Source organism: Phaenicophaeus curvirostris, chromosome 21 (genome assembly GCF_032191515.1).
Source record: "Phaenicophaeus curvirostris isolate KB17595 chromosome 21, BPBGC_Pcur_1.0, whole genome shotgun sequence".
NCBI classification, from domain to species: domain Eukaryota; kingdom Metazoa; phylum Chordata; class Aves; order Cuculiformes; family Cuculidae; genus Phaenicophaeus; species Phaenicophaeus curvirostris.
In genome coordinates this window covers 6,063,452-6,088,353 of record NC_091412.1, presented here as the reverse complement: position 1 = coordinate 6,088,353, position 24,902 = coordinate 6,063,452, and the positions used below count along the sequence as shown (strand labels likewise).

At 42.9% G+C, this 24,902-nt stretch overlaps 2 protein-coding genes across 5 annotated transcripts in view; one reads left to right on the top strand and one right to left on the bottom strand.

Annotated features, from left to right (window-relative positions):
• Nucleotides 1–11,184, bottom strand: part of NF1 (neurofibromin 1) — an 87,020-nt gene extending 75,836 nt beyond the window's left edge. For 2 of the 4 annotated variants that reach the window (XM_069873756.1, XM_069873757.1), the window contains exons 1-2: nucleotides 11,046–11,148; nucleotides 1,890–2,033 (exon numbers count right to left, since the gene is read on the bottom strand). In XM_069873756.1, coding sequence (XP_069729857.1) covers nucleotides 1,890–2,033; nucleotides 11,046–11,105 — 204 coding nt within the window. In that variant the 5' untranslated portion in view covers nucleotides 11,106–11,148. Of the gene's footprint in view, nucleotides 1–1,889; nucleotides 2,034–11,045 lie in introns of all 4 variants that reach the window. The other 2 variants (XR_011338901.1, XM_069873759.1) reach the window with 2 other exon arrangements.
• Nucleotides 11,185–16,520: 5,336 nt separating this feature from the next.
• KSR1 (kinase suppressor of ras 1) overlaps nucleotides 16,521–24,902 on the top strand; it is a 139,316-nt gene continuing 130,934 nt past the window's right edge. The window contains exon 1 of the mRNA XM_069873769.1: nucleotides 16,521–16,524. The gene's annotated coding sequence lies outside the window, so the exon portion shown is untranslated. The remainder of the gene's footprint in view (nucleotides 16,525–24,902) is intronic.

Sequence of the window (24,902 nt, the reverse complement as noted above, 5' to 3'; positions counted from 1 at the left end):
CACAGAAATTTAACTTGTAAGGCATTAAAACAGCAAAGTGGCACATTAAGTTATGGCTCCTTTACTGGTCTGGTTTTGAGTTTAGAAATAAACGAGCAAAAAGTAGATTAGAACAGGAATTAAAATTTCATCGCTGATGATGTATCTTTGTCCAGTCTGCAATGCAAATCTAATAAGGAATAAACAGTTCTGCACAGAAACAGTGGGTACACTGCATCCCCTTATCTTCATCAGGCCTATAATTTATTTAGAAATGAAGGTTGTACCTTTTCAGAAATTATTTTGGTATCAGCTACTGCTGACTCTTTTCCAATTATATATTTCATTGCCAACACCTTAATAGAACTGATATTACAACAAATCCATATTGACAAGCTTGTAAGAGTGTTGCAAAATATAGTCCATCAAACTTGCTCCTCAGTGCAAAGTAAACGCTGAATTTAATTGACATTTTCAGCTAGGTCTTTCCTATCAAAATTTCAATATCATATACAGAATCCTGTTTTAACTGAATAGTTTCCTCATTTATCAATCATCTTGCACATCACCACATTCCTTCATGCCTTTAATTAAAATAAATTCTCTCTCACAAGGGATTACAGGTAGCTTTTAAGCAGCCTAGCAGTAGGGCGACCCATTTTCTGATTGGATCAATCTTCTGTAGTGCCTCAGCAGATATCCACCTCTACACAACCAACATCCAAGAGAGCTCACTGCAAACTTATCTTACTAAAGCCATAAAGAAAAGCTCTGTGAGAGTCTGGCCAGTTCTTTTACCTGTTTGTGAAGATTCCACATGATCACAAATCACATGGCTTCAAAACTCAATGAACTGAACTCTTCTCATGACAAATCCAGACCCTTCATGAAAAAAATATAACTGTGTCTTTCTCCTCATAAAGGATTCCTAAACTTCCCATCTACCCAACTTGATGGCAACAGTATTTTTCTAGAGTCATGGACATCCACATTCTTTTTTTTTTTTTTCTATGTGTCTCTCTGGTTCCACCAAGATCTGCTTTAACAGACAATTTTAGCAATGCTGATGAGCCAAATAGTTTGATGGATTTCAGGGATCACTTCACAGTTCCCTTGGAGGCAGAAGTGAAAGCTAGTATGCAGAAGGAAACCATCCACCAACACAGTTGGCTGCAAAGATTTTACTTTGAGAACTCATAGAAAAATAACCTTGAATCCCATCTCTTCACACCAGTGCACTGCCCCCAGGTATCAACATTCAGTAGTTTAATGAGAGGCCACGATCCATATCAAAGAGTAAAAGAAAGAGATGTGTATCACTCCCAGAGATCAGTCATTCATTTTCCTTATGCCCTAGTACGGCTTTGGAGGGATCAGTGTACACTGGCAGGACTAGACAAGAGATTGTTTTCAAAGATTTTTCTTACTGAAATTCACCTGGTTGTTAAAATATTTATATCTTTTATATACACACAAATGCTAAAACATACAAACAGCCAGGAAAAAATCAGACAGGCCAAGTTTAAAATCCTTTTTCCTTCTTGATTTCTAGGGACAAATAAGGGGGAAAATCCTCCCTCTAGTGCTGCTTTCGGCAGCTCCTTTGCCCTACTGCATTCCTCCTCCAAAGACTCTGCCTGCACTGCTCCCCAAGCTTGTTGAAGCACCTTTCCATGCAATAGAAAATATCCTGCCTTCAGATTTCACTGCCACAACCACCTCAGCATCTTTACATGGATCAGCTCAGTGCTGCTGGCAAACTTCAGCACAGGAGGATGAAAGACAAAAATTAGATGTAAAGGGCAAGCAAGAAATTGACTGCATTTCAAGTGACTCTGCAGACTGTGTAATATGAACAAATAACAATCACTTTGAAAAATTACCCAACAATCCAACACTGGAAAACTTACCATGTTATTAACATTTTTTAAAATATTAGTGAGACCGCTGATGACCAGGGAAAACTTGTACTTGGAAATGTTTATGAGACATTCCTTGTTGTGCTCCGTACTGACTTTGGTGTGGGTATTCTGCTGGCTGGCCTTTATTGGAAGCTACAAAGAGAGATAAGCATTATAAGCTCATTTACAAAACAATTTGCATGTTTAAGGATGGGTTACAAACTCTTGACACGCCAGAAAGAACCTTGAAAAACATTCTACAAGAGATAACTTGTAGAATGTGTACAACTCCTTATTTCTCTGTGTTTGACTTTCTATTAGTTTACTATAAAACAAAACACTGAGGTTCACCAACTCCTTTTTCTAAATTGAAACCGAACTTTTATCTTGTGATAAATTTTCTACAAATCAAATGTGAAAGGAGGAGAGAAATGTAACACAGAATTCTGAGAAGGTTCTTCATTTCAAAAATTAGCTCACTAAATACCAAAAATCTTCACACAGGGAATACCTACAAGGAAAAAATGCATCTCAAAATTTGAGAGGAGGTGAAACTACAGTAGCTGATAGAGCAGGTGAGTTGGAAGGCAGTAATGGTGGTTCCATGCGCATCCTCCGCTCCCTCATGGAACAGAACTGGCCAAGGGGTACAGCCAGGCCCCAGGGGGAACAACTAGCACTCCCCTCTGCAGGTCCTTGGGGCCTTGGACTAACCCACCTCGCCACTTGCCAGGTCATGAAGTCTCAGCCTCAAACACACTTTAAGTGCTTGCAAGCCAAACAACTCGTAAGACCCCATTATCCACTCTCGCCTCACACCCAGTGGTAACCACTAGGCTTGAAATGCAGTTTTTCCAGAAAGGATAAGATTCAGAGTGACCTCAGAGCCCCAAAACACCACTCCTGCAGGGTGAACACTAGGCACGTTGTTCCATGCTGTACCCAAATTCTTTTAGGCTCACAAACAAGTCACTTCCCAAGCACGCACTCCCTGCCCTTGCCCGCTCCTGCTGCGGTCGGCCTGCTCCCAACCACCACGCAAACATGGGAGATGCAGTTCTTTGAAAAAATGCATTTTACTGATCATTTGTATTTTTAAAAAGCAAACAAATGTGGGAACAAATAAAAGAATCGCTACTATCACCTCTTTTTACAAATAATTTGTGTGTGCCATTTGTATTTTAAAGCATGACGTAGGAATTCAGTCTCTGTAGAAACTTTCATTGCTATTACAAGTTCTGACTGATTTTGACTACAATTGTCAATAGACATGTGCTCTGAAAAACACTGATAGTTCAAAGGAAATGCCACAAGGTAATATTTGTGTATTAGAGAGGGCATCTTTAGGGGAAAGGGAAAAAAAAAGAGAGAGAAAGAATTTAAGAGAAGAATTTCAAGGAATTAAAATCAGCTTTACAGCTGGAAAATGCTTCAGGAGCAGCCTTGAGTGTTGGGGGCCTCCACAGACCTGGTGAGGGCACTTCTGCTGTCATCCAGTTGAATGCCAGAGGCAGTCACAAGCACCTCCACCAACCCCCTCACACTGCTGTCTTTGTTGGTAAAAATTTAAAGGCCCACAAGTAAAATGCCAGATGAATTGTGTTAAAGAACCCCAACCTTGAAACAGTTTTCCAACAGCGTTGGAAATGGATCTCTTCGATACGCTGTCTAGATTTTTGCCTCAGTATAATTTGTTTTCTATATAAATGCAGTTTGGGGTTTAAGTATCAGTTCTTTACGTACCCTGGCCTGGGATCACAATGGAAACTCACTGTTTTTTCTGAAGAGAATGGTTGACTCTTCATTAAACAAGGGCTGCACTGCCAGGCTAGATCATACCCAAGACCCAAAGGCAACAGAGACGTCTGTGAGGAATGGTTGCTCACAACTCAGGCAGTAGCTTAGGGATCTCTGGCACCACGGCTGCATCCAGGGAAGCTAAGGGACCACCCCATCACGAGGAGGACTGACACTTTTTGCCTGCACAGCCTCCAGTAGCAACGAGTTCCATAGGGCCATCAAGATAATTTCCACTTCATTCTGCAATTCTCTTGCAAGGGTTCAGATTGCAAAGCTTTAAAACGCTGTGATGTATTTCAATCTGCTCATTTTAAAACTGGGAAAAGCAAAACAAACACTATTTATTACTCAAGCTTTGCTTTCATTGTTCAATGTTATTTTTACAATATCTTTTCGGAAGTCATTACTGGAAGATAGATACATTTAATTAAAAATTTCACCATTACTAGCACTTTTTATTTGAATTTTCAAGTCTCTGTGCTGACAACAGCAGAAAAGCTCAATACCACGAAGTGACAAAACATATCAGAAGTGCCTCTCAAAGAAACTGTGTCATAGATCTAGTTCTGAATGCTTCCATGCTAGAGAAACATCATATTACACACTTCTGGAGCTTCCTGCCACAACAATCATTGCAACAAGGTCACCTTAAGTAAAACTATTTTTTATACTACCATTTAAAATAGCAAACTATATAATAAGGAAATATTAGCAGTGTTGCTTGGGTTGTTTTATTTCCCGACTATTTCCTCTGTGCGCTCTGATGTGCCAGAGAATTTTATGTCCCCTAATAGAAAGGGGTGCCAGTGCTGAGTGACCAAAAAGAAACTATTTTACTTCTATACAAATATCCACCAATCTGAACAAGAAAAGAAGAAGGGGAAAAAAAAAAAAGCGAAATTGCCTTTTATTTTATTTTAGAAAAAAATAAATAAACAGTGACACAAATGATTTCCTGTACAGCTTTGATTTGAATTAGAAACAGAAATTAAAGCATAAAGCTTATGTATAATTGGAACACACACTCCATTTTTAACTCATCACAGCCCAGCAGAGTGACAGTCCACTACTCCAACCGAGCTATTCTCACGGTTGAAATAGGAAGCAAGAGTCAGCAACTCTACAACTACATTGGTGCAGGTACAACCAATGTTGTTCTACCTTCTCTCCATTCCAGCTGGACTATGGCTTGTTCAGGTATCACATCAGCTACAGAGGACAGGAAACAATGGCATCTGGGTCTATGATTTGCCTTATTTTATGCAGTGGTCAAAGACTGCATAGGTAGATGGCATCTGGAATCTTTCCAACTATCAAATTTTAAACCTTTTAAGACCAATTAAAGGAACAGCCATTAAGCAGCTGAGCCCAACAGGCACAGTCGTGCAGTACGAGAGCCAGTGTACCCAAATTCAGACACAAGTCATGGTGTGCACCAGGTATTGCTGAAACAACTGGAAAAGCCAACCTGCAAGATGAACTATCAAAGTTATCTCCCAGCTTACACCAGCCATGTGAGCTCCGCGGTTGCTAAAGCACATCTTTGGACCACATTATCAGTTTATGTCAAGCTTTGTTTCTAGAAATTAATTTCCAACCTCAACATAAGAAGACCTCTTGACCTACCGACAGCTTCTCACAAACCTGCAACTGATACAGGACAATTGGCACAAGGGTCACCAGGTGCAAAAAAGAAGCCAAGAACTATCAGTAGAAGAAAAAGAAACACAGGTCATACGAGAAGATTATTTTCTTTACATTTCCAGAAGGCAGACAATAACAGATAAACCTTAGAAACGGAGATCTGAGCCACATAACCTTCAGAAGACAGGACTGTTAAAACTAATCCAGCTGAATTAGTGGCTTTTAAAAGATTTTTCTTTTTTAATCAAGATTTACTACCAAAAAGATGCAAATTCCTCTCTCAGCTTGCTCAAGTAAAATGAAATTCTTTCATTTAATAAAAAATGTAAACTAAATCACTACTCACAAATAATATCATAAAAAATAAAATCATTTAAGAAAAAAAATGTGCCTAGACCAACTCAGATAGAGAATCACAGCACACGGGCAGCTGCCAGCATCTCAGAAAATAATTCTGTAACAGCGCTTCAAAAACTTTTTCAGCACTCAAGGAGTTTGGCATCTGAAAACTTACTGCCTCATGCACAGATATGAAGCATTCTACAACAGCCCCATCAGTTTTCTGTCTCCAGTGCTGCGTAGCAGGCCTGCAGCACTGCTGAGTAAGAAAACGCCAAAGCTTTCCTACACCTCACCAGTTTTACCTATCTTTGTGTGGAGATAAAAGCATTTTAGTCTCTTCAGACTTATGAGACAATAGCTTTCCCAATATAAAATCTTAAAAAAACCCGCAACAAGTATTTGGCTATTCCAGAGGAAAAAAAGACAAAAATATTTAATGGACGTTCTTAACAAGATCTTTATGGTCAAATTATAAAGACTGGCTTTGAATCTTTAAAGTAAGTGCTCCTGCAGAATTGCAAAGCTGTTTAAAAAGTAGAAAGCATTGTGGTATCTGACAGCAGGCAAGACTGTCCTGTCCTTTGAAGTGGCCTCACTTTAGAGACTGATGTACTTTTATCCAAAGATGTCCAATGACAAAAAATGTTCCTTTGATCCCAGACGTTAATTGTTAAGAAAAATGAGTGTTTTCCATGTCTGTAGAAGAGCTATGAGCACCTTTTCCAGGTGCCCTCTAGTCTGATACAACAAGATCCAATCTTTAGCTAAATGTATGCGGAACTTGATGCGAAGCTCACATCACAAATAGGGTTGAACCTCTGCATGATATTCCACTCAGCCTGGGGAGAAAGGCTGACATTAAGCCATGGATTTTTTCTTTATCATCTGTAATTAACGAACATAAAATTTAATCATCTCCATTCAGTGAAAACTGTAGTTGATGTTCTTATATTCAGAGGTTAAGGAGCCACTGGAAGCGCTTTGTCCTTTCGAAGTCACTATTTCAACCCTTTTGTGCAAGGTACAGCTTTGCAGAACACTACCAATTCTGAACTTGGCAGCTAAGCCCAGCCTGCCACAGGATGCAGAATGGCAGCTGCTGAAATCACAGTCCCAACAAACCTCTCAACACAGACGGCAGCCACTGCCCAGACATGGGTGTCCTGCAGCGCTGCAATTCCAAGATCCAGATTCTCAGTGGACAGCAGAGCCCTCTCGTTGGCTCCACCTCATGAGAGGCACCAAGTTCTAAATCACCTTTGGAGAGGGGAAGGTGGGAGAGCATCCCAGGGATCCACCTCAAGAAAGGAAACTCTCTGCTTGTCAGTAACTGGCCCACCCTTTTCAGCAAGCAGCTTGAGAAGTCTGAATGCATCTGATGCTACTGCCTTTAATTCAGGTTGAGGAGAACTTAGACATAACAGAGAAAAAATCCCTACTGCTCTCCTTCGCAGCACTGGAATTCACCTGGCTTTTCCCTTTCAAAGTTTCTTGGAACTTCTTCAGTAGACTGCAATACGAAGACGCACTGCTGAGAGACAGAAAATACACACAGCACCACTCTTTCCTCAGCATCAAAAGCCCTCTGAGCCAGACACAAATCGCTCCAAAAATCAACAGGCATCCTCCTCCCAACTACAAACATGCACTGCACCACCTTCTGAAAGGCATCACTTGGTAAAAGATCCTCACAATTAAGCCTTTGGAAGGGCATGGGACTCTGAAAATGTTTTATATAGGTTACTCAAAAAAACCCCTGTGTTTTCAAGAAGTGAACTAAAAGCTGGTACTATGAAGAAACATGTATTTACCCACAGTGTTAACGACAATTGTTGTGTGGAATAAGAAGGGATCACCAAACCACCTCGCTGCTTTTCAGCGGCTCAGTAAGGGACTCAAGTAGCCACTGCTGCACAGGGCCATCCCTTTACCTACGCTTCATACATCACCTGTGTGAGTGCAGCACTTCGGTTTGAAACACATCACACGCATCAGTTTAGAAAAATTAGATCAAAGCTGCTTCAGGTGAAAGTTAAAGAAAGCTGAACTGGCACATTTTGTGCTCAAGAATAGCATTATGGTCCAGCTGGGGACTTTGGTCCTGTGGAAACCCACATCAGATAGAGCAGGTGTGGAAGCTCTGACTTCTGCACAGCCCAGCCCAGCCATACAGCAAACGGCACCACTCCACCTGGGCAGCACAGCCAGCAAAACTCACACAAAATAGTTAAAATGCATCTCATCACTACTAGGGATTTCTTAACAAGCCAAGATGAGAACCAACAATGGGAAACACACAGCTGTTACTTGCAGCCAGTACCTCTGCAGGTCTCTGCTTCGGTACAGGTTTCAAATGCTGCAGAGAAAATCAACACAGGGAGGGAATATTTGCTTTAATTTAATGTCTTCTAATAAAAGTTAGAATTAAATACTCCCACCGGCTTTCAGTTTTTACAAAAACTTTCTTAACTGAAAGCAATCGTATCTCAAACTACAAACTGGGAGCTGAAACCATAATCCACATAATAAAGGGCTTCTTTCCTTAAAGCATATAATAATCACTTAAATCACCACAGTTTTATAGAGGATTAATACCTTTTATTGTATCTGATAGTCTTAAAACAGCCTAGATTTAAATGGTTTAGGCAGTAAGGCTCCTCTGACTACACTGAGAACTATTTCACTATTCTATCAGCCTTCCCATGATTTCAGCTTGTAACACATTTAAAAACACTATAAAAATCCAGCAACTAAAACTGTAAGTGGACATTTCCACAGGGGGAAAAAAAAAAAAAAAAGGAGAAAATTTGATTTTACAAAGACCTGATTATGTCTGAAACGATGGAGAAAGTTAGTAAAACACAGCCTAACTTCTTTGTGCTACTACAGCCTAATTCCATCCTGGCCACTGGAAGTTTTTAAAACCACGGTAACCAGCATGACATGCAAAATCAGTCAAGAGATTTCATATGTGCTGTACAAAAAATGTGCCCTAGTCTCACATGTATCATCAGCAGCTTCTTTCTGCACAGCTGAAACCTTTCCACAGCCTCCGGGGGTCTCTGGGAGCAGAGCTCCCTGCAGCAGCAGCAGCCTCGGAAGTGAGCGCAGCTGGGCAAGACCCGCAGGACATGTGAAAAATTGACCCAGCGAGCCAGCCATTGGCTAATTCATAAAACTGCACTCATCAGGCACTTCAGGCCCACAGAACTGCACACACAACAGCAGATTTTGGTTAAAGCAGCATTTATAACAATAAACAAAAGCAGACAAGAGCAGACTGGTTTGCACTGATTTTTCTTGTTTTCAATACAGATTAGCATTCTCTCGGTTTGCCGTTTCATCTCTCCTAAAATGAATTCAAGCACTCAGCAGATGAATGAAAAGCCTGTCTACATCTAAAAACTGCGGTGAAAGATGTTTTCGTTTTCCTCCTTTGTAAAGTAAAGGAGAAACCTTCAAAATTGTCTTCTTCCTCGTAGAAGAAAACCAAATCCAAACAACTCGCAACAAACCGGAGCTCCCCTTCCTCATTCAAACACACTGATGACAGAACAAGTAGTGGCTCCCCAGCACTGAACAAGAGGTCCTGCACTGAGAAGGACAGAGCATGTGAAAACTCAAAAATGCTTTATCACCACTAAAATCACGCACGTATTTTCAGTGTATTTTTATGACGTGTGATCTCAATGCTCAAATGTCCAAAATGTAACAAGTAGAAAACTTGACAACCACGCGACTGCCCAGCGTAAGGAGCGACATGAAGCACAGAAATATTGCTGCTGACCAGCAATGCGTGTAGCAGTAGTGACAATGTCACAGTAACCTGGTGTTTGGGCATCCAGTTCAGAACAGTCACCTTCCCTCCGTGAAGATCCCTGTCAGACCAGGCAGGCAGAGGAAACGATGTCTTAAAAGCAAACAAGCAGAACTGAGAACCTTGAGTTGAAATTCATAGATTAGAGAGAAGACTTCGCACAAAACTGTAGAGATCGATGTCTCATCCTTGCTTCACAGCTTCATTCACTTGATGATACAATATTAAAAAAACCTGCACTTATTAAACAAAAATATGCTATTAACTAATCAAAATTCTGTGTAAACTACACAAAGTTTTGTAAATAGCACCTGTCACGCCAGCTACACTATGACGACAGCAGTCAATACTATATTTGATGTATATGGTCCCTGCAGTTCAAATACATAAGCAGCTCAAAAATCACAACAGGTTTTTTTCCTATCAGGAGAGGATCCCTCCCATACACTTATCTCTAATTGTCCTATAAAGTGTATAGAAAAATAATTCTGTTTGAACAGTTGGAGTTATTAACTCCCAGCAGATGTTGGGAAGCCCGATTCCACAACACACATAACAGAGCAAACAGCAAAGCCTAGAGCCCTTTAACACCAGTACACAAAGAAACATTTTCTTGCATTTCTGGGACATAATCAGTACCGTGCTTCTTAAGCTTATGGAAAAAATGATCCATGACTCAAGATAAGGCGGGGGGAATAAGTTAATTCATGCAAATACGCCTCAAATGTATTGGAAAAATCTGCATCATTTTAATGTCAATGAGACAAAGTTTGATATTTTCCTTTTTTAAATAAACTTCACTTACAGCAGCTTTGGTAGGAAGGAACGGCTCGTTTTTCATTTAACCAGGCCACAATCTTTCTGCAGGTCGCTGAGAGCCATGCAGCACTGACTGGGACACATGATTATAGGGCAGGTGAACAAAACTTGGTCTCTAGAACCAGCTCAATGTGTTTAGTAGCTGTTACACCGCACAGGGTCTCCCAGAGCTCGCGTGAAACAAAGCCCGTACTCACACCACAGCAAAACGAGCCAGAAGCTGATCAGTCAGCCTAAACGGAGCTCACACTTACTTACACGTCAGGAAAGCATCCTGGGAGTAAAAACGCAGAGTCTAAGCGGCAGGCTTAGCCCCGCTGGGAAAGTCACGCCGCCTAATCCCAGTAAGCAGTTTCTGCATGTGGATCAGAGAAAGGCAAAGTCTAAGGCCAACGAATCTCTCTCCCTTCCATTCAGAAAACCCTTCTCGGAACTGCCGGCCCCGACAACGCCCACCGGCGTGCCAGAGACCCCCCGGCCCCGCGGGGGAACGCGGCGCCCACCGTCCTGCGGCGGGGAACGAGGCAGAATTCCCGGCACGGAGCCGCGCGTTCCTCCCCGAGCCTCTCCCCGCTTCCCGACGGCGCCAAGCGGAGCAGCCCGACCCCACGGCGGCGGCGGGGAGAGGACGGGGAAGCAGAGCGGGGCTCTTGCCGAGGGGCGGCGGCGGCGGCTCCCCCGCCAGGGCCCGGGGCAGGGCAGGGCCGGGCCCCGGCGGCCTCCCCCATTCCCGCCGCCGGTACCTGCTCGTCGAAGCGGTTTACCACGGCCTGCACCCACTCCACCGGCTTGTGCGCCGCCATGGGGCCGCGAGTCCGTCCGTCCGTCTGTCCGTCCGTCCGTCCGCCCCGGGCCGGGCCGGCTGGGCTGTGGGCGCGGCGGGGCCTCAGCGCCCGGGGCCCGCCATGACACCGCGCCGGAAGCGCGCGCGCGCCCCGCCCCCCCCCGCGCCGACAGCGCCGCCCGCCCCGGCCTCACCCCGGCCCGGCCCTCCCCGCCCGGCCTCTGCGGCTCCTTGGAGCCTTTCCCCTTCGCCTAGCCCTTCTCCCTTCCCTTCTCCCTTCTTTCCCTTGTCTTCCTTCCTTATCCTCTTTCCCCCTTCTTTCCCCCTTCTTTCCCCCTTCTTTCCCCCTTCTTTCCCTTCCCTTTTCCCCTTTCCATTTCCCTTTCCCCTCACCTTTGCCCTTTCCCTCCTCCTCTCTCCTTTATCCCTTGCTTCCCCCTTCCTTACCCTTGTTTCCCTTACCTTTTTTCCCCTTGCTTTTCCTTTTTCCCTTGCCTACCCCCTCTTCCTTCCCCTTTCCCCCTTCTTTTTACCCTTTCTCCCTTCTTTTCCCCTTGTTGCCCCTTCTTTTCCCCTTGTTCCCCCTTCTTTCCCTGTTGTTTCCCCTTCCCCCTTCTTTTTACCCTTTCTCCCTTCTTCCCCCTTCCCCCCTTCCCCCTTCCTTTCCCCTTTACCCCTTCTTTCCTCCATTAGACCTTCTTTTCCTCCTTTCCTCCCTTCTTCCCCCTTTCAGCCCTTCCCCACTTTTTCCCATTCCCCCTTTCTTTACCCCTTTCCTGCATTTTTCCTCGTCTTTACCCCCTCCTTTCTCCCTTTTCCAACCTTCTTTCACCCCTTTCCTCCCTTTCCCCACTTTTCCCCCTTCCCCCCCCACCCCAAAGACCAGGAAAGCCCTCATGAGTCCAACAGAACTAAAAAAGTATAAAGTGCTTTCCAAAACAGATGGTGTTCTAAAAGTCTCCCTTGAAATCAGTTACTCAGTCAACGATTGTAACCAAATCCCCATCCTTTGGTCCCAGGTTATCAGGGAATGTCGCCTCTCCAGACCTGCAGCGTGCAATCATTTAGGTTGCTGTGGGATTTCACGCGAGGATTTACCCCCGCTCCGAGCAGGACGAGGCAGCAGGCACTGGCTTTATTCAAATCACAGTTGGCCATCTCAAAACCACTGTGCCTGACAGATTATCTACAATATGGATATTACACAGACAGGAACATCCAACTGTATTTTACCTTTTAAATGTAAAAAAGTCATTCTTTACTAAATCAGTTTCTTTCCATTTAATGGCTTCTGTTCCATCTCAAGGCTTCACTGCAGAACTCCAGTGGTAACTAAAAATACATAATGTAGCACAGGCAAATTCTTCCTCAACCTACTTACAGAGCACCCATCCAGTTGTTTACTCCTCATGACTCAGAGAAGTAGGATAAACAGATAACAAGACAAATAAACATCCACTTCGAGTTTCCTTCTTGGGAATGGTAATTTGCTTTCCTCCTGGGCAGAGAGAGGCACAAAATAACGTCCTGTCATGCTAGAGTCAAGTTAAAATTCTGACAACAAAGATGCTACTTGAGGTGAAACCTCAGGAAGACAGAATCTAAAATGGGCTAATGCAGAGTGAAGAACTGGAGAAAAAAGGACTTTCTTTGTGTTGCTCCCCCAGAAGGGTCTTGGTTTGACTTGGAGATTCTTGCTATTGCCTTAGCACGTATTAATTATTACCAGCACTAGCAATATGAAATGCATCTGAGTTAACTTTCTCCAGTGAAATTCCTGTAATTCACATTTACAGTATGCACAATTCCATTGCATTCTAGCAACAAACTTAGGAACTTGGTTCACAGCATATGTTTCAGGAGGCAGATGCTTTATAAAAACATGAAAATCGATTGCAAATATTTTATTTAAGAAAAAAAAATTAATTGTTTGAAGAATAAATAGTAGTTTTCTGTCTGTACAACTTGTGGTACTGTCTTTCAGGAAACACAAAAGGCACTCTGATTTATACAAATTGTACAGCCTAATATTGGGCTGTTAAGTGCACTGCGTTTTGTATTATTCATTTGCTGTGTACAATAAACTCGCTGTGGTGTAAAAGCTATTGATTCCTTTGCATTAGAGTGCATTACAATAGTCAGCATTACTGTGTTTCAAAAAGGTTTTTAAAACTAAATGCTGTCTTATGTTCTAGAAAAGGCTTCTAATGTATTGGTTATATATACTCATATCCAAATCAAACCTACGTAGTATGTGTATGTATTTGCTTAATTATCAAAATCTTAATGGAGTTGGATGGCGAGTGGAGTTGGTCCTTGGGACCTTTTCTAATTGTGTTTGTGTGTCTGCACACAAAGAAAGGCTCAGTCAATAATCACGTCACAAAAGTGGTGTTTGCATCACCAATCACTTCATAAGCTTTTCTTATTCTCTCCAGCAACGTCCTTCAGTAGATAAACGGTTGCTTCCAACTCTGGAGAAGAGGATGAGGCCAGAGGTCTGCTCTCCGAGACTTCCTGCTCCTACAGGCTTTCTTCCCTGTGCAGGTGCACAAGATACACCAAGTTCCCCAAGATCAGAGCCTGGTTCACTCCACTGCACACCCAGGAACTGCGTGGAATGACAGAAAAAGCTTTGTCACAAAGAGCATAAAAGCAGAAACAAAGGCAAAACACCCAATGGACTCAGATCTTACCTAGAATTGTTCATTAACTTGTGATTAAAATACCTCTGAGGGCTTGGTCTCATCCCTTCTCACATTCAGTAACTCCTCCAGCAGTCCCTTCCGCTGGCAGAGAAGTAGGAAAAGTAGCATTAAAACCAGCCTAAATCTGTATGTAGCGAGGCCTTACTCGGGCCACAGATGTATCCTCCCCACCAACACCGCCATGGCCAGCGATGGGACCGCTGCTCGTCCCTGGCAGCATCTGCCTCTGGGAGGGATGGCAGAAACCTCCCTCCTCCGCATGCAGGCACAGCTTTATCTCATCCTCACCTTCCTCGGCTTGACCGTGCCTCAAAGCAATGATCCCATTTTCTCAGCAAGTCTCCTGCTGCGCTTAGGGACAGCGCGTATACAGGAGAGCAGCGCACGCAGAGCACGCTCTCCACTGACATACCTTCCAGATTCCCAGCAGAACCGCTCCTGCTGGGCCCTTCCTCCAGGAATTAGTCAAATCTCCTTTCAGAAACGCTTATGTATTTGATCTCTAAGTATCCCATAGCAGTCGGGGAGGAATAATATCCACTGAGGGCAACACAAGCACAATCTTCATAGGGATCTCTGCATTCTGCCAGAATCTAAACAATAATAATTCATGTGAGGGGCAGGAAAGGGCTCCATCTTCCTGATCTGCTCATGGAAAACATGTCTCAAAAAGCCAGAAAGAAGTCAGGGGTGGTAAAATTAGCAGGGAGAGAAGCAGCTTGGGAACTCTGGACTTAGGTAGGAAAAGACAGGCTATTTCTTCCCTTCAAAATTTACTAAACAAAACAGTGCTTCTTCCTGTTTCTCAGAGCGTTTTTCCCAAAGCAAATCTGTTCCCTAAAAACAAACATGACTTGCTGTTATAGTCACAGATCCTAGACAAGGGAAAACTTCAGAGGCTGAACAGCGATGTTATAAATTCTCAGTGTTTTCCCCAAACTTTTTTGAAATTTCCAGCCTGTATTTGGTCAAGATTGTTCTTTCCCAGTGCTCTCTGCTTCCTTTTAATTGTTTCTTCTTCTTCCCAGGTCCAGTACAATGTGCCTGGAGATCCACTATCTGAGAAATGATCTGATCCGCTGTCCTGAATAAAAAGCACAAGATCTCTTAATTTTTGTGCTAGACCCTGTCTGTTGCATCCATTGAAACTCACGTGATGTTGTCCTCCAGCAGGCAGATATATGATAGTTTATAACTGCCAGTTAGATAATACTTGAAGATAAATCACGCTGAGTTCCCTTGCCCCAGATAACTTCTGAGTTGTGATCTCATTTTTTTAGATGCTCTTGACAATCTCCTGCTTCTTGGCTATTTTGGTGGATTTTTTAAAGACACTTGAGCAAGAGCTTCTCAATGCAATTCCTTAAGCTTACTGGTAAACTAAAATAAGAAATTGTAGCCTAAGGCACCCACAAGTCTTGTCAGGCTTTAGTGTGAATGCCAAGGGGTTTTACTTACTAAAAAATTCCCTTTGTGGCTGTCAAAAGTGGCACCACCAGTGGTAGGTCACACGTAAGAGGGAAGTCCCTGCTATGTCTTTTGTTCCCTCTCAGCCTCAGTTAAGGACTACTAAAACCTGAAGAGCCAAGCCACTAGAAGTACGGGTTGGAGATTTATCTATGTGGGAGCAGTATCTCTCACGAAATTTCCAGGCACCAGTGTTTCTAGTCAAGCCAAAAAAGACCACGCCGATCGTTTCCTTGGAGGTTTTCTGGCACTTCTGCTTCTTGCCTTGCCTTGCTCCCCTTCTTGGGGAACAGATGAGAAAGTCGAGGCTTATAAGGAAAGTGTGTTCTCAACTCTTACACTGGTTCTCAACTCACTCACTTTGTCCTTTACTCCAGAATAAAGATGTTGATCTTATGTTGTTACCACCATTCGACAACACAACTTCCAGTAAAAAAAACACTTTAAAGCTAGAAGCCCTTAAGCATTTCCTTTCCATAGACCACCTACCACTTACTCAGGAGATCTGGGCCTCTTTTTCTCATGCCTGAACTGCCTCTTGGAGGTGACACTTCTCTCAGCCCCTTGCCGGAGAATATGGATTTCTTTTCCCTCCTACAACTTCATTTTTGCCTTTCTCTACTCTGCATTTTCAACTCAGTTACTCACCTACCTCTTCTTTTTCCTCCTCACTGAAGTCTCTGTTTCATACTTCCATTTCTTCTCTGCCTCCCATCCCACTTTCTCGTTTTCACCAGCGCTTGTCAAACGCTCCAGCAGTGGCTCAAATATGCTAAGTGATACTAAAATAATTTCTATTTACCAGCTTTGGACCAGAAACCTACTGTCACTGACAGAGCCATTCCACTGTAAGGCATAGGTTTGGTTTCAATTCCTGCTGGGTAGGGCATCACTATCGCTCTGGAGGAACTGTGCCAATCTGGGATCAACGTCAAAAGTATTTTCCTACTGTTTTAAGTGAAGTCAAACAAACAAACTGAAATAAATGAGGAAAGACGGGAGGAAGGAAAGAATCTGCCAAGTTTTTGGTAAGAGGTGATTTAGTACTGCTAAGCTACAGCCCCCTTAAACATGGGTTTTACCCGGAGAGCTGGCAGGCTCCCAGAGAAAGCTGCACAGCCCTGCTGGCAGAGCCACAGCTCTTTTCCATTCCAGTACCCGGTTATTTCTCCCACTTTTGCAGAGTCTCCAAGAGGACCTTGCTCCAACAGATCTGCCCATTAGAGGGCATTAGAGGCCACTAAAATCTCTGAAGTTCGAACTAACGAGAGGGGAGGGAAATAGCCCGTCTGCCTTTTAGTTTGTTAGGAGTGGTGGGTTTGCATTCCTTTCATGCCTTGTATCTTATTGATTTACCTTTCCCTGAAAGATTAAGCCACAGATTTTCTTTGATATTCTCTGCTTCCAAATTCCTTCCTGGCTGCAATCGGGTCTGTTAAATATGAGCAGAGCAAACAAACGATCTGACTAGATTGATAGTAATTAAAGAGTAATGAATTTAGCGAAATTAGAGATTTTATACAAAATATTCACACTGGAACCTCAATCCCGGAAAGTCTAATCAAAGTATAATTAAAATTGTAGCACATTGTTTCACACAATCAATTGCCAAATGCAAATAGTTCATTTCCAGCAGAAATCTCATTTGGATGCAAAACAGCAGGAAGTGAATCCCTGATAACTCGATCTGATATAAAGCAATAATCCATTATCAAGACGTCATAAGAGCTCAGATATCCTAAAGGAACTAAGGGAACAGAATATTTTCTGAAACTGAGGCTTATGCCATATACTGGAGATAGATAAAGGCATATTAAGTTGGTGTCTGCCATTTTGCCTTGGAGCTATAAAGAAGCACTTTGTCAAATCCTCGTTGAAGTTCATTTGATCACAATCTCTCCCAGTGTGTGTACTCATGTTCTGAAAACTTCAGAGGCATGAGATCATTCTGTGTCTCTCATTTCTAATTCCTCTAGCAAGCAATGCCTTTCCCAGATATTACAGTCATTTGCAGAGGTTAAGTTACTTAAATAGTACAAAGCAATATTTTAATTGTTCTGGATGACTAATCAGCTCAGCCTGGATTATCACATTGCCCCGAAGGAGAATTCAAGGTTATCACTTCCTCTCTCCAAAACTTTGTTTCCTCCCTCATTTGTCATCCAACGGGGATAAAAAAGAGGAGAGATTTCACAGGAGCGGAAGACCGGATAGACCTCGTGGCTTTAGTAGTGATTGATATTTTCTGGCTTCTTTTCCATGTGATCTCATAGAAAGGGCAGGAGTTTCAGCCTCAGAAAGCAGGCTAGAGGTCTGGAGCGTTCCCGGAATGGGACTAGGAGAGACAGAATTGTGGTAAAAGCTGCAGACCTCTCACTGTAAGTTGTTCTCATTAGATACATTTTTCCAGGTGATGTGGTTGTATTTAGTTCCTAATGACACTGAAGCACTTCAGCATGGTTTTCCTCTTTCATAACAAACCAAGAATATTGCTGATATCACAGCTCTGTTACTGGGAAGGTGCAGATTAACCCCCCATTAACTCCCCTTAGTGGATGCTATTATAAATAACACAAACTTTTACCGCCTTCATTTGCCTGTGCTGTGATTAATTGTTTTTTATGTTTTTAATCTTTATCTGTACCTCATATTGCAATGTGCCTCTGCGATGTGGGACAGCTGCATCTAGCCAAAGCTTCGGGTGGCTGTAGCACATGGCCATGTGCATGTCATTGCCAAGAATGCTCATTATCTTCGTTGTTATTGCCTCTGTGGCTTGGGACCTTGTACCTGCTTACACAAACTGCTCCCCAGGGAGAGCAGCCTTTGCTTTCCAGTCTGTGGGTTTCTATTTGGGGCTCTGACTCTGTTTCACTAGGAAACACTAAATACTACCTGTTCCTTCTTGTCTGATTTTTTTTTTTCCAGCAGCCTTTTGCCTTTGCTGTTCACTGCTCTCTTGTTGTTTGCCAGTATCCTTAAGGACACCTCATGCTCCATTCACATTTACAGCTGAATTTTCTGAATTCTGCAGCAATGCACTAGGTCCTATTACCTGAGTGCAGATTGTAAGATATGGAGATGTCACATAAAAGAATTTCCTGACCATTACTCCTGCTGGAGCATCCAGCATCCTTCCAGCCCTTCCCAGAAACTGGTTATTCCTACACATTTAGTAAATTCACCCAAGGCGTGTTCCTATTCTCAAGGGTTATCCATCTGAGAACACCCCTCTCAAATCTGTCAGCGTTATTGTTTCATGCCCCTTAAGCAAAACCTGTTACTTTTGTGCACCTTCTCTCTCTCTCTGGGCTGCAAAGCCAATCAATGGGCTAAGGGCACATCCTCCTGTGGCCTGGCCCTCCTGGGAACAGGCAGCTCTTCCCATCTGTGTCTGGTTAGACAACACACATTCTGATTTCAAGGTGCTGACAGTCTCCATCTACTCTGCCTCCTGCAGTGTGTAACCTCCACAGTTTCCACTGTGAGCAGTGTTCCTTCTGGGCAATGCCTTATTCTTACTTCACCACACAGGATTCTCGGTGAAATCACGTTATATTTGCTTGAGTGCTTGTCTTCATAAAGCTTTCTAGTGCCTCGTCATCAGCTGTGTCAAAGGCTACTGGCACACAGACAAACCTACCCAACAAGCCCATCATTCAGCTGAACTGTGAAACTAAAGCCAGTCTCAGCTTGCTCGGAGACACAATGAAAGACTGGGCCTGACACTTTTTTCCCTTGACACAATATAAAGCCCTGTGTTATTTCCATTGACCTCAGTGGAATTATTTCTCAGTTAGATGAGCTGATTTTAGATTATAATCACACAGTCTGAGAGCCAGGATTTGGATTCAGTAACATCAGCACGTTGATGAAGTCTGTCTTTCATTGGAGCATCCAAGGTCCAAGCTCCGCTGACTCAATAGCATTCATCCCGCACTCCTGCTCAATTCAGTAATGACACAAGAGCTCACATCGGGAACACACGATTTGATTCTACAGGTATGAGTCAATGGTTTAGCATAGATCTGCATAAATTCACAGCTGGTGCCTGTAGTCTTATTTTAACTTACTTTAAACACAGATACTTGCGTGGCATGCAGAAATGCCACTGGACCAGCCCAACATCAAAGACCATTTTTCTCTCTCCTCTTAAATAAGCAGGGGTACAGGAAGGACTGCAGAGTGAAAGGGAAGTGTCTGAAGGAAAGATAAGTCTTTAAGAACTGGGAGAATCTCGAGACTAGAATTTAGTTTTCTGCTCCTTAAACAACCTTTTTGTAAGCCTCATGTTAGCCTGTATGAATTTATGAATATAAAGACTCTTTGTTACTGCACAGTTTTTTACCCACTGCTGCTTTATTTCCTTCCCATGAGTCATGCTATTAGCTTCTGCTGCCCTATTTAATTTCAACTGCTGCTTAAGCCCACGCAAGCTTCTCTGAAACAGAATTTTTAAAAAGCTGGTTTGAAATAGAGATAAAGCAATTTGCGTGGATGGTGCACGGCACTGCGGATACCATACCTGCTGGTTTCCTGGGCTTCCAAATAAAGCCGAACAGCACAGAGTCCTCAGAACTGCCATTAAATAGAGCTGAAAACTGAGAATGAAGCCTACCTAGGACAGAAAAGTAACAGTACTGTTGCTAAAAGCCCAAGATATTTTTAGTATCTTAAGAAATATCTTAGAATCATCAGACAGGAAGGAGAGTTACACAAGATGGGTCTCAGTCGATGATTATCTTTTGTAATTTTTGTGGTATGGGATTAAAGTTTGTTCAGCTGTGTGGTTAAATAATAGTGCAATTTATTAGCATGACTTTTGAATGGGGAGCTGGGAACTTAATTAAATTAAGAAGTTCCAAGCCAGTGCTTTAGATACACTGCCAATAACTGGGAGGAGATTGGGAGGAAACTGGGAGGAGATTAAGAGGATTTGACCGATGGTGAACTTGGCAGGTAATATTTGGGGTGACAACCACTCAGCACCCTTAAATGCCCCTTGGAGCATGCGCAGAAGGTATAAGTAATGGCTTGGCATTTATTATAATTACATGTAAATATGTGATTAGATGCTTGATGAATAATGTATGGCTTTGTGCAACTCTGTGTATAAACGAAGGCGACAAACTCCCTGGCGTGAGCTTGATTTAAGGGAAGCCTCCAAGCACCTGGAATTTGCACAAACCTGAATAAAACAACATCTCTCAGTGACGTGGTTATAAGCTTATTGCATGCCAGGTAACAGATCCGACATTTCAGACAGCAGTACTACTATCTGAAAATCCAAAAGGAGGAAAAGAGGAAGGAAAATTCTAACCCCATTGAAACTAATTAGACTTGAGGCTCATTCTTTACCTGGGTGATGGATAGATGGATGGGCGGATGGATAGATAAATAGATAGATATTTGCTAAATTTACAAGTACTTGCTAAGCAACCAGGGGTTCTATATTTGCTACTGCCTTTGAAGCATTGCTATACTTGGCACTGAGCAATGCTTTCATCAGTGGCAAATTGTGCCCTGACTGGCACTGCTGTCAAGACCTCAGTCTAAAGTAATAATTAACTGCCTGCCTGCTACCTCATTGTAAAGTATTCTGTCAACTCTTGGAAGCAACACAGAGTTGGTATCGCCTTCTACCATCTTTTCTTCTGTATAGACAAAACCACAAAGAAAAATGATAGTGGGTAGGATCTGTTGGGTGTGTTGAGGGGTGTTTCTTGCTTCTGAGAACAGTGGGTATCTAATCCTCAAAGCAACAGCATACCTGGTGTTGTGAAGGACCCCAAAGCTGTGGCTCTTTTGTGAACACCATGTTTCTATTCGCACTTGCCTGGTGAACTTTCAGCTGGTATCCAAACACAGGGCCAGTCCTTCTTTTTTTATTTTTCTTTTAAATTATCTGGCCGTATGGGCAATGCAAATGTTGGAGAATCAAATTTCTGGCCACTGTTAGCTATCGTTGCCCTGAATTTGAACCTGACCCTTTAAGGACCTGAGCACTCATTAACCCAGTTTGCATTTTTGTAATTTTTTTTTTCCTTATCATATCATATGGAATCATATAGTTTGGGTTGGAAGGGACACTGCAGGCCCACAGATTCCCTAAATATCATCGTGTGATTTAAAAGCAGCAGCAAAACAAAGACACCACCTCTGCCTTACTTGCAGTCAGAACAGGGATTGTGAAACAGGAAGAGAGCATTCCAGAGCTGCAAAGGGCAGGGAAAAATGCCAAGCTCTTTCGAGAGTATGCAGTATGACAGGAAAAGCCAGATCTAAAAGAAAGGAGAGGGAAGGGAAGAGGGAAAAATACTTCCTAGCTCAGTAAGAAAGGAAAGGAAAAGGCAAGGTGATGCCTGTGAAGCACACAAGCTTCCCCCAGCTGAATCCTGTAATGGAATTGTGCTTAAAATTTTTATTTTGGCAGAATGGAAGTGGTCAATTCTTTTCTTTCCATGTACATAACTACACTGCTATAAAAGTCTATTTCTGTTCTGAAAAGCTAAACTATGATGTAGTCCCGTGCACTTTTACAGCTGTGCAGCTGTATTTTTATCAGAACTTTCACTAGCACAATTGATACAAGTTAAAAAAAAATAAATAGACCCCTAATTGACGCAGTTATGATAGCACAGCCTTCAAATATAGACCAAAAGGGCATTGAGTGAGTTATCTTGTGAGATAGAAGGCTTTATCACACTAGCATGGAAGAGATTTTAATTGCAGTTTAAAGATTAGAAGCTGCACAGACATAAATTGGGCATGAGTAAGTCTCCTCAGGCTCCACGTGGTGGCTTTATCGCCCTTACACCAAATTGTGTAACCCAGCTTTTTACTATACAACGTGCTGTTTACATTGCAGTAGCTTGTAAGGACTCATGCTGAAAACTCGATCCCTTTATACTCATACACATTAGAAAGAAATCCCTTCCTTGCAACCTTAAAAGATGAAACAGCCAAGAGGGCAAACAGAAGCACAGAAAGCTGATGTGAGTGACTCAGTGGTCATGCAACAAGTAACAGAGCCAGGAGCACGGTGTCAGTCCTCTTGATCAGAACCTTTCCTGATAGATAGCTCTTCACCCGCTTCTCAGAGAACAGCTGAATTGTCTCTAGAAGAACGTAGACTTGGACCTGAGCAGCATAAGTGAGGCTAAATACTAATTAGGAGCTTCTAATTTGGACACTGTAGCAACAAAAAGTGAGTTTACCCATTTGTTATTTACTACTGTAGCAATGGAAGGTTCTATATCGCCAAGAGCTGCACTCATATTGCCATAGTACTTGACAATGCTGCCTTGTGCGTCCCTATGAACACTGCTATCAGCCTTCTAATTGCACTGTAAACCCTGTTTGGTGGCACAGTATGTTTATACCGTGTGACTTTGTGTCGGTGCCTGACAAGGCACTGCCACATGATGCCACGGGATTATGACCTGCATCGATTCTACCTCACCAGCTGTGGGCAAAACCGTTCATCCAAAGCCCTGGTTTCCGCTGCCGGGGAAGCAGCAGCAACTGGTGGAGCCCCCTCCTTTTGCAGGGCTGCTCCTATGGGCAACTGCAGCTGATGCTTTGCCATTTTTTGAGTGACACTGAGCCTTTAACAGAGCACTGGCTTTGCCTGACTTAATAGGAGCCCATGCAGTGGTCAGAGAGGTCTCAGCTGAGAAGGGAAGACCTGGGGAGGTGACAGAGGCTGCTAGGACAGGCCACCTCAGCACCCTGTATGTGAAGCTCCAGCCATCAGTCTCAGTGGGGACAGAAGGACAGCACCTACTTTGATGTACAGGACTCAGGCTCTGGAGAAGTTTTAGTTCTTGCATGGAACATTCCACAAAAACCTTGTCTGATGCTTGATCTTCAGTCTGAATTTGTCAATTCATCTATAAAACAAGGCTGCTAATAACCAGCAGTCAAAACCGTTGTGAGCTATAAACCTTTAACATAATGATTTTCGGTTTCGAGAGTATAAAGTGTGACTGCCATCACGGCACAGGATGTCTGACTGAAAAACAGTATTCATAGCCCAAATTCTACAACTTGTATTTTGAACATGCAGTGTGTTCCTGAATTAGGATATGAATTTCCTGTTCATGTCTGGATAGAGGCTTAAATTTCAGGGCTTGCAATAATACTCTCTCTTTCCCGTGCCTTTACTTAACAGCAGCCTTTTCCCATTCAAAACTCCAGTGCCCAGACCACTCACAGAGCTGACAAGGCAGTGTACAGCTGCTGTGAGACAAAACGTTCAGCCACTATTCCATTTGTTCTGTAGCAAATCAATCCATCTGTAGGTCTGAGCACATCCACCTCATCCCCCGTTTCTGGTCATCAAAATGACATCTCACAAAAAGGTAAATCGTGGTCCTCCAAAGTTCTGCTTTGCATTAGTGGGGAACCTATTGCTACTGTCAAGGCTTCTTTACTCCACATATTCTGTACAATCCGAGACTTCAAGAGAGATGTAATGAGTGTGCAACTAGAAATCTGATCACTTTCTTTCAGAGAACACTTATAAATGGTACAAAACAGACCCTCATTAAACCTGAAGTCATACCTGTGTGTGCACTGCTTGCACAAGACAGTTATTATGTACCAACTTGTGTATTTTCAGTACTAATGGCAACGCTGAGCTTTTACTTTTTATGCTACAGGCTGCTGGAATAATGGAGCACATAATTACATCCAGCCACTCTTTAGTACTCAAATGACCAACCCAGATTTCCGTGCCAGGCCTTCAGGAAGTACGGCATGGAAGGAATCTGACAAATAACCTGCAATTACATTAATGCAGAGAGCAGGTCCTCCCCTTAAGAGCTGTCAGATTCTCTGGCGTGACCCCACTGGGCCGATCATAGAGCAAGATGTGACGCTTCCATGGAGAAAACAGTAATGAGGGAGGTCAATTACAACAGCCACAGTTCTCGTGCCTTTGTGTCCAGCTCTGTTTAGGCATAGATGTTATGAAACAAAGCCTTCAGCACACAGACGGTTAAACAGGATGGCTGTGTTTGTATTGCTATAGATTATTCCTTTAATTTACAGGAATGAGCTGTACTCACATAAGGTATTGCAGCATGATCACAGCTCTGCTTGCAGTACGAGTCTGCAGTGTTTTAACTACGTCTGTTTCCCAGATTGTTTTACTTTCAGTCATAGAAAACTGTCTGCAGACTCACACTCTGGTTTGCACAGTTCCAGGTAGGCTGTGAAATGGTGCCACTCAACTGCCACGGTACGGAAATTTGGATGGAGCAAACACAGGTCTGGTGGGGGAGCCAAAACTGAAGAAGATGACACCAGTGAAAGGCTTGACGCAGCTAGTTTTTCTTAAAACAATATTACTACGTGTCTGTAGAAGTGGTGTTACCACATACTGAGTTTTTCTAGGCCAAGAGCTCCTGGTAGCCTGCAGAATGCAATGTTCGCAAGAAATAATAAAATGTACAGTGAGAAAGAAGCTGTGTTATCTCATTCCTATGAAAAGCACTACAAATCTTCTCTAAATGCTGTTTCTCCTTCTGGTTATTAAAAGACTTTTGCTCATTTCCTTAACCCCTTTGCTGCTTATATCTCCTTCCTTCTTTTTTCTTCAGCTTCTAAACGTTACTCCAGTTCTTCAATACACTTTT